Here is a 13426-nt window from a genome sequence, read left to right on the forward strand (position 1 = left end):
CCTGAATCTGCGTTGGAAAATTGTATGTTAGAATTTGGCAATAAGTAATAATTGCTGTTTTGAATCAATTGCTGACTCAGTCGAGTTATAGGCGAATCGATTGTTGTTTGTTTATTTTCGGTAGTAATTGTGGTTTCTTGGTTTGTTGGTAACAGTTTATGGCAGTGCTTTTTGGTGTGACTTAGCTCTTGACATTGTTTGCAACGCATAGGATTCGGGAAATATTCCCTTACTCGCGCTTTGTGCCATGAAATGTCGATTTTTTCTGGTAGCTTGTATAGGTCGAAAGTGAGCAGTATTGCTCCAGTATGTACAGCTTTGTTGTATTCCATTTTTGTAAACTTGAAGACATTTACCACTCCTTCGGAGGCTAGCTCCTTTGTGATTTCTTCATCGGAAAGGATAGTAAGGTAGGGTGCAAAAATCGTGTCTTTGACGAAATTAAGGTTTTCATGAAATTTGCATTTAATTACACAAATTCCTGGTAGTAGTTTAGCAGAAATGAATTTATCAGCGGATTGTTTGTCTTTCACTAGCACAAATAGGCTGCCGTACCTAAGTTCTGTGATCTTTTCAATGTTTTTGCTTATGAGCTCTAGAGATCTTTTCACAGCAAAGCACGAGTAAAGAGATAGAGGTCTTTTTACATCAGTAGCAGAGACTACAACGTACTTGGGAATAGGAAGGCTGGTAGGGGGTGTTACGTCAGGGAAACTATCAATTGGTTTGGATATTCTTTTTTTTTTTGCTTTGGGGCTGTTTTCTAAAATAGAAAACCTATTGCCCCCATGGCTTGTTGTCCCGGGGGGCATAGTTAAAGATAACCAAGATTACACTATATTTAAAGCACGTGGGCACTCTAAAACACAAAATGTGCTAAAGGAATTTTAGTTAGCGGTATTTGTTGTTTACAAGAAACTGCACTAAGTGCGAAGGTAATGTCAAAGAGAGAGCGCAACTGAAATACAACCGTACGCGGCGAATGCTAGTCGATGACTGTCCAGCGAAGAGGAATATTTTGAATAAGGTGCCACGATTTTCAATTGTTGATTTGTAGGGAAAATCACAAAATTATCATCCGCAGCTCTTTGGATTGTGGTTGTTGTTGTTGTAGCAGTGCTTCGCCCCACCTAACAGACGCGACCGATCACAAACTGTCATCAATATCCTCTAACGGGAGTCCAAGGAAACTTGCTGTTTCAACAGGGGTGGAACGTAGGGAAAGGGGTGTTAGAGGCGTTGGTGGGGACACATTGCAAGCGGGGAATACATTTTGTATGTCGGGGTTGATTCTGGATAGGTAAGAGTTTAACCTGTTACAGTATCCAGAACGAAGTTGAGCCAGAGTGACACGCGTTTCCCTGGAGAGTATGCGTTCCTCTTCCGCAAGTTTTGGATACTTTGCTTTGAGTACTGGATTCACCGGGCAATTCCCGGCATAAAGATCCGACGCCTGTTTGTGGTCAAAATTCGGGTCGCACATGTCGATAGCGGTATCAAAAGACGCGTATTTGCGTCAAAATTCTGAATCCGAAAGCAGAAACAATATTTTTTATCTCGTTTAAAAGTTATTCGCGGAAAACACGTCGGGACTATTGTCGCTTTTTTCGTTGTTGCAATTAAACAAACGAAAACAAATAAAGGTGGCGAATAGTGTTGCCAGCTCCGCAACAATATCTTTTTATCTTGGTAGAACATTATAAGGTGGTGGCACGTCGACATAAATGCAAACAAACATACACTATCAATGTATTTTTTTTGTAAAACACTTAATAATTTGTAGTCTAATATTATTTGGGGTGCTGCGCATAAGGGTGTACTACGCAGAAGGACATCACCGTGGCGGGAGCCACGGTTATACCACACACCCGGACTTGCCATGGCGTAGCCCAGGGTTACTTTTTATAAGCGCGGCCGAAGGCCGCCTATGCAAAAAGGTGTTCTGCGCAGAATTACCGTTGGAATCAGCATAAAAATCTCTATAAAGTCCGACTTTTTATTTATTTATTTTTTTTAAATGTATGTTGTTGTTGTTGTAGCGATAAGGTTGCTCCCCGAAGGCTTTGGGGAGTGTTATCGATGTGATGGTCCTTGGCCGGATACAAATCCGGTACGCTCCGGTACCATAGCACCATTAAGGTGCTATCCCGACCATCTCGGGAACGATTTATGTGGCCACATTAAACATTCAGGCCATGTATGTATTCTGCACTTGTTCCAATTAAATACATTAATTTCAAATTATTCAGAGAATTACAAAACAAAATACATTGATAGTGTATGTTTGTTTGCATTTATGTCGACGTGTCACCTCCTTATAATGTTCTACCAAGATAAAAAGATATTGTTGCGGAGCTGGCAACACTATTCACCACCTTCATTTGTTTACGTTTGATTAATTGCAACCACGAAAAAAGCGACAATAGTACCGACGGGTTTTCAGCGAATAATTTTTAAACGAGATAAAAAATATACCTAGTAACCATCGCCGTTTGTAAACTTACAATTTTTCTCTAATATCAATTACAAAAACTATTGTATGAAGCAATATGAGCAAAGCTCGCTAATTAAATACATAAAAAATATACCTTTTTACTTGCTGGCTCGAGGTCATATAAATAAAAACACGGTGTTTATATTTTGTGCCAATATATTTCGATTACACATCGGTAATCGTCTTCAAGGGCGAACTAACAACAAACATAAAAACATTTAATGTAACAAACAATAATTTTATATTTTAATCAAAACACTTGATACCTATATTATTTCACATTCGTGCTGTATAACGAGGAGTATTAAACTGTTTCTTTTTTGTTAACAAGTGTCTGTATGCTTGCGCTGTGTTATCAATATCTGTTTTGTAGTTCATACGTATGCCCGTCGGTGTATTCACTATATGTAACATTTCCAATGTATATCTCTTTTTCCATTGTTTCTCTTTTTGGATAACTGCAGCGTCGTTGTTGTTGTTGTTGTTGTAGCAATGCTCGCCCCACCTAATAGCCGCGACCGATCACAAATTGTCATCAATATCCTCTAACGGGAGTCCAAGGAAACTTGCCGTTTCAACAGGGGTGGACCATAAGGAAAGGGGTGTTAGAGGCGTTGGTTCCACATTACAATTAAAGAGATGGTTGGTGTCATGTGGGGACACATTGCAAGCGGGGCATACATTTTGTGTCGGGGTTGATTCTGGATAGGTAAGAGTTTAACCTGTTACAGTATCCAGAACGAAGTTGAGCAAGAGTGACACGCGCTTCCCTGGGGAGTTTGCGTTCCTCTTCCGCGAGTTCTGGATATTTTTCTTCAAGTACTGGATTCACCGGGCAATTCCCGACATAAAGGTCCGACGCCTGTCTATGGAGTTCACCAAGGACCTGCTTGTGTTTTTTCGCTTCATACGGCTGGGTTCTCAGGTGCCGTATTTCCTCAAAATGCAATCAGATGTCTGTTGGGATGCCCAGGTTTCTGGGTATTCAACAGAAACTGTTTGGTCAGCATCTCATTTCTCTCCCTGATGGGGAGTATTCTCGCCTCATTATGCAGTTAGTGTTCTGGGGACATAAGAAGACAGCCCGTGGCGATTCTGAGAGCAGTATTTTGGCAGGCCTGTAGTTTCTTCCAGTGGGTAGTTTTTAGGCTTGGCGACCATATGGCTGACGCGTAGCAGGTAATCGGCTGGCTAATTGCTTTTTATGTGGTCACGAGCGTTTCTTTATCTTTTCCCCAGGTACTGCCAGCAAGGGATTTGAGGATTTTATTACGGCTCTGAATTCTCGGAACAATTGCGGTTGCGTGCGCACCAAAATGTAGATCCTGATCAAACGTCACACCCAAGATCTTGGGGTGTAGGACAGTCGGTAGCGTAGTGCCATCGACGTGGATGTTCAATATGGTCGACATTTGGGGCGTCCATGTTGTAAATAAGGTCGCGGAAGATTTAGTCGATGACAATGCCAGGTTGCGCGAGGCGAAAAAACTGGAGAGATCAGGGAGATAGCCGTTTATTTTATTGCATAGCTCATCGATCTCTGGGCCTGGGCCTGTGGCCATTATTGGGCAGTCATCGGCGTAGGAAACGATTGTGACTCCTTCCGGTGGTGAAGGTAGCTTAGATATGTAGAAATTAAACAAAAGTGGGGATAGGACACCACCCTGTGGCACCCCTTGTTTAATTCTCCTTGGTTTTGATGTTTCGTTTCTGAATTGCACCGATGCCTGCCGACCACCCAGATAATTTGCGGTCCACCTTTTAAGACATGGGGGAAGGGTAGACCCTTCCAGGTCTTGCAGTAATGAGCCATGGTTGACCGTATCAAAGGCTTTTGATAGGTCTAGCGCTACAAGTACTGTTCTATGGTGGGGGTATTGATTCAAACCGCAATTTATCTGGGTGCTAATGACATTTAGCGCGGAGGTAGTGCTATAAAGTTTTTTGAAGCCATGCTGATGAGGGGCTAGCTGCAAATGTGCTTGGAAATAAGGGAGCAAAATGGCTTCAAGCGTCTTTGCCACTGGCGATAGGAGAGATATCGGACGATATGACTCACCTACGTTAGCTGGTTTCCCAGGCTTTAGTAGCGGGATCACCTTGGCCATTTTCCATTTCTCGGGTATGGCAAAGGTGGAGAGAGACAGGTTGAAGACATGCGCTAAATATTTGAAACCCTCTTTCCCTAGGTTTTTAAGCATCGGCATGGCTATGCCGTCTGGGCCCACTGCTTTGGATGGTTTAGCGCGACCAATGGCGTCCTCAACCTCTCTAGCGGTGATGGTAATTGGTGACGCGCTGAGTTTGTGTTTATGTGCGTGTCTATTGGCTCTCCGTCTATCTTTGTCGAACGTAGAATGCATTATATATTGTCGGCAGAAAGCGCTCGCACATTTTTTCGCATCCGACAGCATCTTATCGCCAAAGGCGATGGAAACTTTGTCTTTGTGCTTAGTCGAATTCGATAGGGACTTTACGGTGGATCAAAATTTACCTACACCGGTTGAGAGGTTACAACCTCTTAGGTGCTCTTCCCATTTCGCCCGCTTGTGTTCGTCCACAAGCAATCTGATGCGTTGGTTTATATCCCTTATTTGGGGGTCGCCTGGATCAAGCTGTCTTATAAGGTCGCGTTCCCTCGCTAAGCTCGCGGCCTCCGCCGGGAAGTGGGGCCGGATTTCGGGAATTCTCCCGGCAGGAATGAAATGTGCCGAGGCGGATTCAATGACCTTACGGAAGGCACGCTCCCCTTGGCGGGCATCAGTCGGGATAGGGAGGGCAGCAAAGCTGCTGTCTGTTGCAGATTTATATTCTTCCCACTTTCCTTTTTTGAAGTTTATGAAAGTGCGTTTTTCGGTGACGATGAAGTCGGCGGTACGCTCGAACGAAATAGGTATGGGCAGGTGGTCGGATGCCAATGTTACCATCGGCTGCCAGTTGACGCAGTTTACGAGTTCTGCGCTCACGATTGAGATATCTGGCGAGCTATGACAGCTTCCTACCATACGTGTGGGGGCGTCTCCGTTTATTGTGCAGAACGTCGTTTCTTCTATTTGATCCGCCAACATCTCACCCCTACTGTCCGCCCGCAAGTTTGAATGCCATAGGTCGTGATGGGCATTGAAATCGCCTAAGATAATGCGGTTGTTGCCAGTGAGTAAGGCCTCGATTTTAGGGCGGTATCCACTGGGGCAACAGGTGACAGGAGGGATGTAGATGTTGATGATTTCTAGATTTGCATCGCCTGACCGGACAGAAAGGCCTTGACGTTCTAAGACATTGTCCCTGCGGTCGATGCCAGGATCAAATATATGATATTGCACAGAGTGGTGTATAATAAACGCGAGGCCGCCTCCATTTCCGCTCTCGCGGTCCTTCCTGTGGACATTATACCCAGAGCAGGTCTGCAATGCAGATCTTGCTGTGAGTTTAGTCTCTTGAATCGCAGCAATGCGGATGTTGTGCCGCTTCATGAAATCGACTATCTCCGTAATCTTCCCAGTTAGTCCATTACAGTTTAACTGCAGAATTCTGAAGTGTATGAGGGGTGACGCCGCCACTCTAGGGGTAAGTGACGGGTGACTACGCCTAGGTTGTGGAAGGCCAGGACGCAATTGCTGTTGTGGCCTTGGGACTGGGCGCCCTTGGGCAAGCATTGGGGTACCCGGATGATTTGGGTTTGCGACCTGGCAACATGGCGCGATGAAACCCGTCGAGGGGTTGCCGTCGCGGAGACCAGAACATCTAGGAAAGTGGCACCACCCAAGGCAGGAGCTGCATTGAGCGGATGTCGCAAACCTATATATTCTGTGCTGGCAGACGGTGCAAACGGAGGGAGGGACTAAGAGTCTGTTTCCCTGACCTGCACGATTGCTGCCAGAAAAGAGGGGGGGAGAAGAAGACGGGGGCAGGGGCTGATGCTCAGCACTGCTACCAGCTCTACTACGAAGGTAGTAGTTATGAGTGGTATCAGCTGTTTGAGTTGTTGGCGCCGTGGGCCGCGAGCAGCAGCGGGTACTTGTTGTGGCTTGCTGAGCAGCGAGGCTGCTGGAAGGTAGTGGAGGGGCACTTAGGCGTAGACTACGGGACGCCCTTGGGCGTGAGCAACAAGGAGCCACAAAAGATTTATAAAAGTTACGTGGACGTCGGGTTTTGGGATCATGCCCAGAACAACCTGTCCGATGCAACCATCCCTTGCACGATACACACTGAGCAGAGTATGACCGTCCTAAAAAGATTCTTTTCTGGCAAATGCAGCAAAACCATTTCTCAGGACCGGGGTCAAGAGACGGACCCGGATTGGGTTCGATACCTTCCCGGAGTAAGAGAATATGTAGCAGTCCTGCTGCAAGGAGCTGCTGGGAGGATGACAATTTGTGGGAGGGACGAAATAAATTAAACGGGGTCACACTTAAATGACAGTCCTTGGTCGGGAAAAATCCCGAGTCGCTCCGGTACATAGAACCGACTGCCTTGGGAAGCGACTGCAGCGTCGTCGAAGTTCGGAGTATGCACCTCCCTTGCACATGATTGCTGTTTTGTGGTTATTTGTATGATTACAACTTTTAAAATCAGTTTTGTTGTGCGAGACGTGTTTTCAATTTTGATTTCGTAACCCACATATATCTTGTTACATAATTCTTTATCATCATTACCTCTGCAAGGTATTTTGTATATAACGTCACTTTTTTCTGTTTCTGGTATTAGCGACTTCGTACGATTGAAAATGCATTTTAATGTGTTGATTGGCTTGTGGGCTATTTTTATTTATTTCCTCGCTATTATAGCAATCATATTTTGCAAGGCGCTCTGATAGTTTAGGTACATAAACTACAGATTTAAATATTTTCGCTTTCTCTGATCTAGTTTTCACATTTTTTGAAAGAGCTCTTCTTATTAAAGTTTAAATAATGTTATCCGGAAAATCATTATCTTTTAATAATACAGTTATTTCTTTCTTAACCTCATTGTGGTAAGTGTCGTCCGATATATTCAACACTCGTTTTATACAGCCCATTGCTGTATTAATTATCATTGTCTTAGGATGTATCAAATTGGAAATGTTACATATAGTGAATACTCCGACGGACATACGTATGAAACTACAAAACAGATATTGACAACACAGCGCAAGCATACAGACACTTGTTAACAAAAAAGAAACAGTTTAATAATACTCCTCGTTATACAGCACGATTGTGAAATAATGTGATACCTACATTATTTCACAATCGTGCTTTAATACTCCTCGTTATACAGCACGATTGTGAAATAATGTAGGTATCAAGTGTTTTGATTAAAATATAAAATTATTGTTTGTTACATTAAATGTTTTTATGTTTGTTGTTAGTTCGCCCTTGAAGACGATTACCGATGTGTAATCGAAATATATTGTCACAAAACACCGTGTTTTTTATTTATATGACCTCGAGCCAGCAAGTAAAAAAGGTAAAATTTAATAGGTCGCTAAACAATCATAATGATAAAATATAGTTTCTGCTTTCGGATTCTGAATCTTGACTCAAATACGAGTCTTTTGATACCGCTATCGATATGTGCGACCCGAATTTTAAGTGCAGAACTTAAGTTGAAATTTTACTAAATTTGGAAATTAAAAAGCTTATATTTCATAAACTAAGAGTTTCCTAGAGTTGCGGATGATAATTTTGTGATTTTTAGGACCCCCGCCACCCCTCGAAAAAAAAAGTTTGAAAATCGTGGCACCTTATTCAAAATATTCCTCTAAGTAGTTGAAGAATGCTTTCGCATAGCATTAGCTTTTTTTCAACTTTACCTCTAAACGATCCCCTCTTGGGGATATTACTAATGATACGAATGCAGCGAACATATAAACAGCAAACATCCATAGTAAAACTTTGGTGACCACCGATTTCACTTTTTCTTCATTGTCGTTATCATCACTCCCATTCTGGTTTGGATCACTCCCTTCAGCAGATTTATTAGAACCTTCCTTATTACTACCAGGTTTACGCGGACTAAAATCTGGATTACACAATTGAAATCTTCGCACTACTTTTGGAGTATCATCACAAGATCTGACAAAGAAATTTAATGCTGCCTTGTATTCACAGAGATAATGTTTAACCTAAGATATAGTTTGATATTAGCAATTGTATTGGAAGGATTTAATATCTAACCTTTTTTGTCGTTATTGAATTATATGCAGTTCGAAATTTTAAGGCATAAGGAAGATCCTTAGAACACTTTCCCACGACGCATTTTATATTGTATAACTGTCTAGACTGACTTAACATGTTTGCTTATTTTATTCAAAACTTTTGATCATTGTTAGAGTTGGCAAATATTACGGTATGTGACTTTGTCACAGCGACTAATGGCGTTATTATGTATAACGCAAAGCGACGCGAAGAGTCACTTTCACCAAAGTGAAACCAAATTCGTATCATATAAGAGCATTCATTCACTTCGGTGACTATTGGTGACTGTAGGTGATTGTCTTACGTTTTTTCGTATTATATAGCGACGCAAAGTGTCACGAACACTCATTTTTACTGTCAAAATATTCACTTGCTTCTGGGTCGCGTTTGCTTCATTCACTTGGTTTTTTCATTGTCGTTTTTTTATAATTTTTGAGTAGAAATCTTAGCATTTCGAGAAAAAAAGATTGAAATTTTCCATAGACATAAAGGTTATATTTAGAGCTTCCTTCAATGTATATTTCATCAAAAAATTTTACAGGAATAAAAAAAATATAAGCGAAGGTTATACAAATTATAGCCAGGGACCAGAACAGTTATTCCTTTTGTAATAAAAGTCCCTCAGAAAAAATGTTGCTTGTTACCGGAACATACCCGATATTTTTCCGGTAAAGGACCATCAATACCACTCCCTGAAACCTTCGGGGAGTTTCTTTATCGCTACAACAACAACAACAGTTGGTTATGATTTTTCGATAACAAGTTTCTAGTGCTAGAAGCAAAAATTTTAAAGTGTCCCTACAGGTTTCAAATCCAGATATTTATGAGAATGGATTGGTGAAAAATTCATTTCATTTGGATGAACCGTATCTTAGTTATAGGGTCGTACTTTTATTCTGTTAATAAAAAATATAAGTTTGGATTTAACTTTTATTGGTAATTCTTTATTTTGGCTCACAACTGCTAAAGAGGTGTCAAAAGACGGGCTTTGGACCCAGGATCACGAACTCGAAAGCGAAAGTTGGACATTTTTTTTTTTTTTAGGAGATATTTGCAAACAAAATTGAAAATTTCCACGTGGTTGTTGTAATTTTGATGATTTTGTTGTACCCACAAGAAAAACTGGGTAAAAGTGTTTTGCGCGGATATAGATTTGGTCTCCAAACCGGTGTTGGACCCACCCAATGTATTTTTTATAAGCGCGGCCGAAGACCACCAATGCAGAAAGGTATTCTGCGCAAAAATACTATGGATCCCACCCCCCGTTTCGGAGCGATCCGGGGCCATTTTGCGTTTTTTGGAAATATCTTTTGACAGAAATAAAATTTGGAATTTCCGCTTTCGGATTCGTGGTCCTGGGATGAAAACGCGTCTTTTGACACCTCTCACGATATTTTTGGACGAGTTTTAGCAATTGTGAGCTAAAGTAGAGAATTACCCTATTATTTTCGGACTTATAAAATAAATATCCGGATTTTATTTCTTTGTGTAGATTTTTTTGAAAAAGGATGCATGATTCGTCATGAAAATGCTATGCGTATCCCCGGAATCCCATACAACTTCACCAAGGAATAGTTTTTAACCGGACTTTTTCGAGTAAAGAAAAAAAGCCTATTAAAATGAGTAACTGATTATAACTAATCGTTATACTATAGTTTTGTCACTATCTTTCGTTCTTAGTTTTATGTCAAAAATTAATTCTGAGTAATAGGAAAATAAAAATAATAATTTTATTGTGGATTTTTTAATAACTATAATAATTATACCTCCGTGCTACTTTTTTTAAAATGTTCTTATAAATCGGTGATTCTGCTGATTCTCGAACAACGTAGTGAATTATTTCGAGTCTCAAAAGTGTATCGCAAATAATCGACAAGCATCGGTACAATTCAGGTACGCAACATCTAAGCCCAGAGGAATTAGGTAAGGGGTACCACAGGGTGGTGTCCTATCCTCGCTTCTGTTTAACTTCTATATATCGAAGCCCCTCACTGCACGATAATGGCTACAGGTCCCGGGCCACCCATCGATGAGATAGGTAATAAAATAGACAACTATCTCCTGATCTCTCAAATTCTTTCGCTTCGCGAACCCTGACATTGTTACCGACCAAATCATCGGCGACTTTATTTATAACATGGATGCGCCAAATGTCGACCATATTGAACATCCACGTCGATGGCGTCACGCTACCGTCTGTCTTACACCCAAAACTCCTATGTGTGACGTTCGATTCCTAAAATCCATAGCCGTAATAAAATCCTCTAATCTCTTGCCGGCGTCACTTGGGTTAAAGATAAAGAAACGCTCATTACCACTTACAAAGCAATTGGCTAGCCGATAGCACGCTACGCCTCCCCGATGTGATCGTCAAGCCTAAAGACTACTCAGTGTAAAAAGCTACAGGCCTGCCAAACTACTGCCCTTAGAACCGCCTCGGGTTGTCTTCTTATGTCCCCAGAACACCATTTACACAATGAGGCGAGAATACTCCCCATCAGGGAGAGAAATTAGATGCTAACCAAACAGTTCCGGTTGAATACCCAGAAACATGGGAATCCCAACAGACATCTGATTGATGAACCAACACCGCCCAGGGGCTTAAGGAGTAATCTCCGTAAGCATTATGAGGAAATACGGCACCTGACAACACAGCCGTATGAACCCAAAAAACACAAGTAGGTCCTCAGTGAACTCCACAAACAGGCGTCGGACTTTTATGCCAGGGATTGTCTGGTGAATCCAGTACTCAAAGAGCAATACCCAAAACTTTCAGAAGAGGAACGCACACTACCCAGGGCTCAACTTCGATCTGGATACTGTAACAGGTTAAACTATTACCTATTCAGAATCAACCCCGATATACAAAACATATGTCCATCTTGTAACGTGTCCCCACGTGACACCAACCATCTCTTCAACTGTATTGTGGAACCAAGTCCTCTAACACTCCTCAATTATGATCCACCCCTGTTGAAACAGCAAGTTTCCTTGGACTTACGTTAGAGGATATTGATGAAAATTTGTGATCTGTCGCACCTATTGGATGGGGCGAAGCACTGTCACGACAACAACGACATCAGTTCACGGCCCCGTTTGCCTATGCAAAGTATTCATTTTGTTCGATAGTGCAAAGAAGAACACCTTTGATTGCTAAAACAATGTTGTGGTTTTAGCAGCTATTTGTCAAGACTGTATTATCGAAGAATTACAAGTTACGCGGTGGTGACGCCCTATTTGCCTGAAGTGTCCACATGGTTAAAACCCAACAGGAACTACATGCTAAGCATTTCGTTGCAGTTTTTAATTTAAAGATCAGATATACTGCAACCTTACCCCTGTGCTTTCAAGAGTATTTTGCGTTACCATCACCTTAAAAGTCTCACAAAAAAAAAAAACAAAAAAAAAAACGTTACGGTATTAGTTTAATATAACAAAGAACCTATATAAAGAGCTGTTACACTTTCAGTTAGCCTAATATCTAGTCTCATTAAAAATGATGTAACCACGTCAGCTCTTGAACTATTTCACAACTTACAAAACACATCTTCCACTTACTCGCCATCACAGGTCTCATCAAATGCCAACATAATATTTTCCAATACCAAACGTTTTTCTACATACAGTTAGAAGGACGTTTTTGTCATAGTACTTGGCGAAAATGCGATTGCCACAATTGTCCATGATGCACATGCCTTTGATGACATTCAATGTCGGCTCCTGGACCTCTATGCCAGAAATTGCCCTGCGAACCCCGTTCTTAAAGTTAAATAACCCAAACTCGCAGAGAAGGAAAGCAGAAGGGACCCGCGAGGTCACTCTAGCTCAACTTCAATCTGGATACCTGTTACATGTTAAATTCTTACTTATCCAGAATCAACCCCGACATACAATTTGAAGGAACATTGAAGCAATGTTATGATGAAGTTCGAACAAGAAATCTTGAAACAAAATTTGGTTGAAGGAGGCTAAAGTAATACGAAAACGTAAGAAGTTATATAATACGAATTCTGGGTGAATGTGAATGTGAGTGAATGCGACGCAAACATTCACGGTGACATACATAATAAGGGCCTAAAGCTAAAGACCAATGCCGTCATCCAGTGAGTTTTATAACTCCGGGTCCCGCTCAATTCTCACGGGAATGCTCTGGATCATTGAGAGACTTGAGAAGCAGATGTCGTGAAATTTGAGCAGACGTGAAATGTGATAGGCAGATGTCGGCGCTGTTTTTCATTTAACTCATACGCCGAAAGGCTAAGCAGCGACATCTATTTTTGAAAAAAGTAGGGGTAATAGTCTAGTTGAGGAGTCGACTGCTAATACTGTACCAAAAATATCGGCAGAGGTGTCAAACGACGCGTATTGTCATCAGTATTAATAATCCGAAGGCGGAAAATAAAAATATTAACTCGTTCAAAAGATACTAACGAAAAACCGAAAAAAGACCTGCGGGTACCTCCGAAACCGGAGGTCGGATCCATAGTATTTTTGCGCAGAACACCTTTCTGCGTTGGCGGCCTTCGGCCGCGCTTATAAAAAATAACCCTGGGCTACACCATGCCAAGTCCTGGTGTGTGGTATAACCGTGGCGATGCACAATTTTTTTTTGTGGGTATAAACACAACAACAACCACATGGAAATCGCCAACTTCAACTGCAAATATCTTCGGCCAGAGATAAAATTTTTCCTTTCCGCCATCGGATTATTGTTGTCGAGATTAATACGCGTCTTTTGACACCTCACTCGATA

General features: G+C 41.7%; 1 protein-coding gene across 3 annotated transcripts in view; it reads right to left on the reverse strand.

Annotated features, from left to right (window-relative positions):
• The window catches only part of Spg7 (Paraplegin), a 590769-nt gene extending 581944 nt beyond the window's left edge, over positions 1-8825 (reverse strand). Inside the window, exons 1-2 of one of the 3 annotated variants that reach the window (XM_067782285.1) lie at positions 8653-8823; positions 8289-8600 (exon numbers count right to left, since the gene is read on the reverse strand). In XM_067782285.1, coding sequence (XP_067638386.1) covers positions 8289-8600; positions 8653-8769 — 429 coding nt within the window. In that variant the 5' untranslated portion in view covers positions 8770-8823. Of the gene's footprint in view, positions 1-8288; positions 8601-8652 lie in introns of all 3 variants that reach the window. The other 2 variants (XM_067782286.1, XM_067782287.1) reach the window with 2 other exon arrangements.
• Between the last annotated feature and the right edge of the window lie 4601 nt (positions 8826-13426).

This window comes from Eurosta solidaginis, chromosome 4 (assembly GCF_040869045.1).
Source record: "Eurosta solidaginis isolate ZX-2024a chromosome 4, ASM4086904v1, whole genome shotgun sequence".
In the NCBI taxonomy this organism is placed as follows: Eukaryota; Metazoa; Arthropoda; class Insecta; order Diptera; family Tephritidae; genus Eurosta; species Eurosta solidaginis.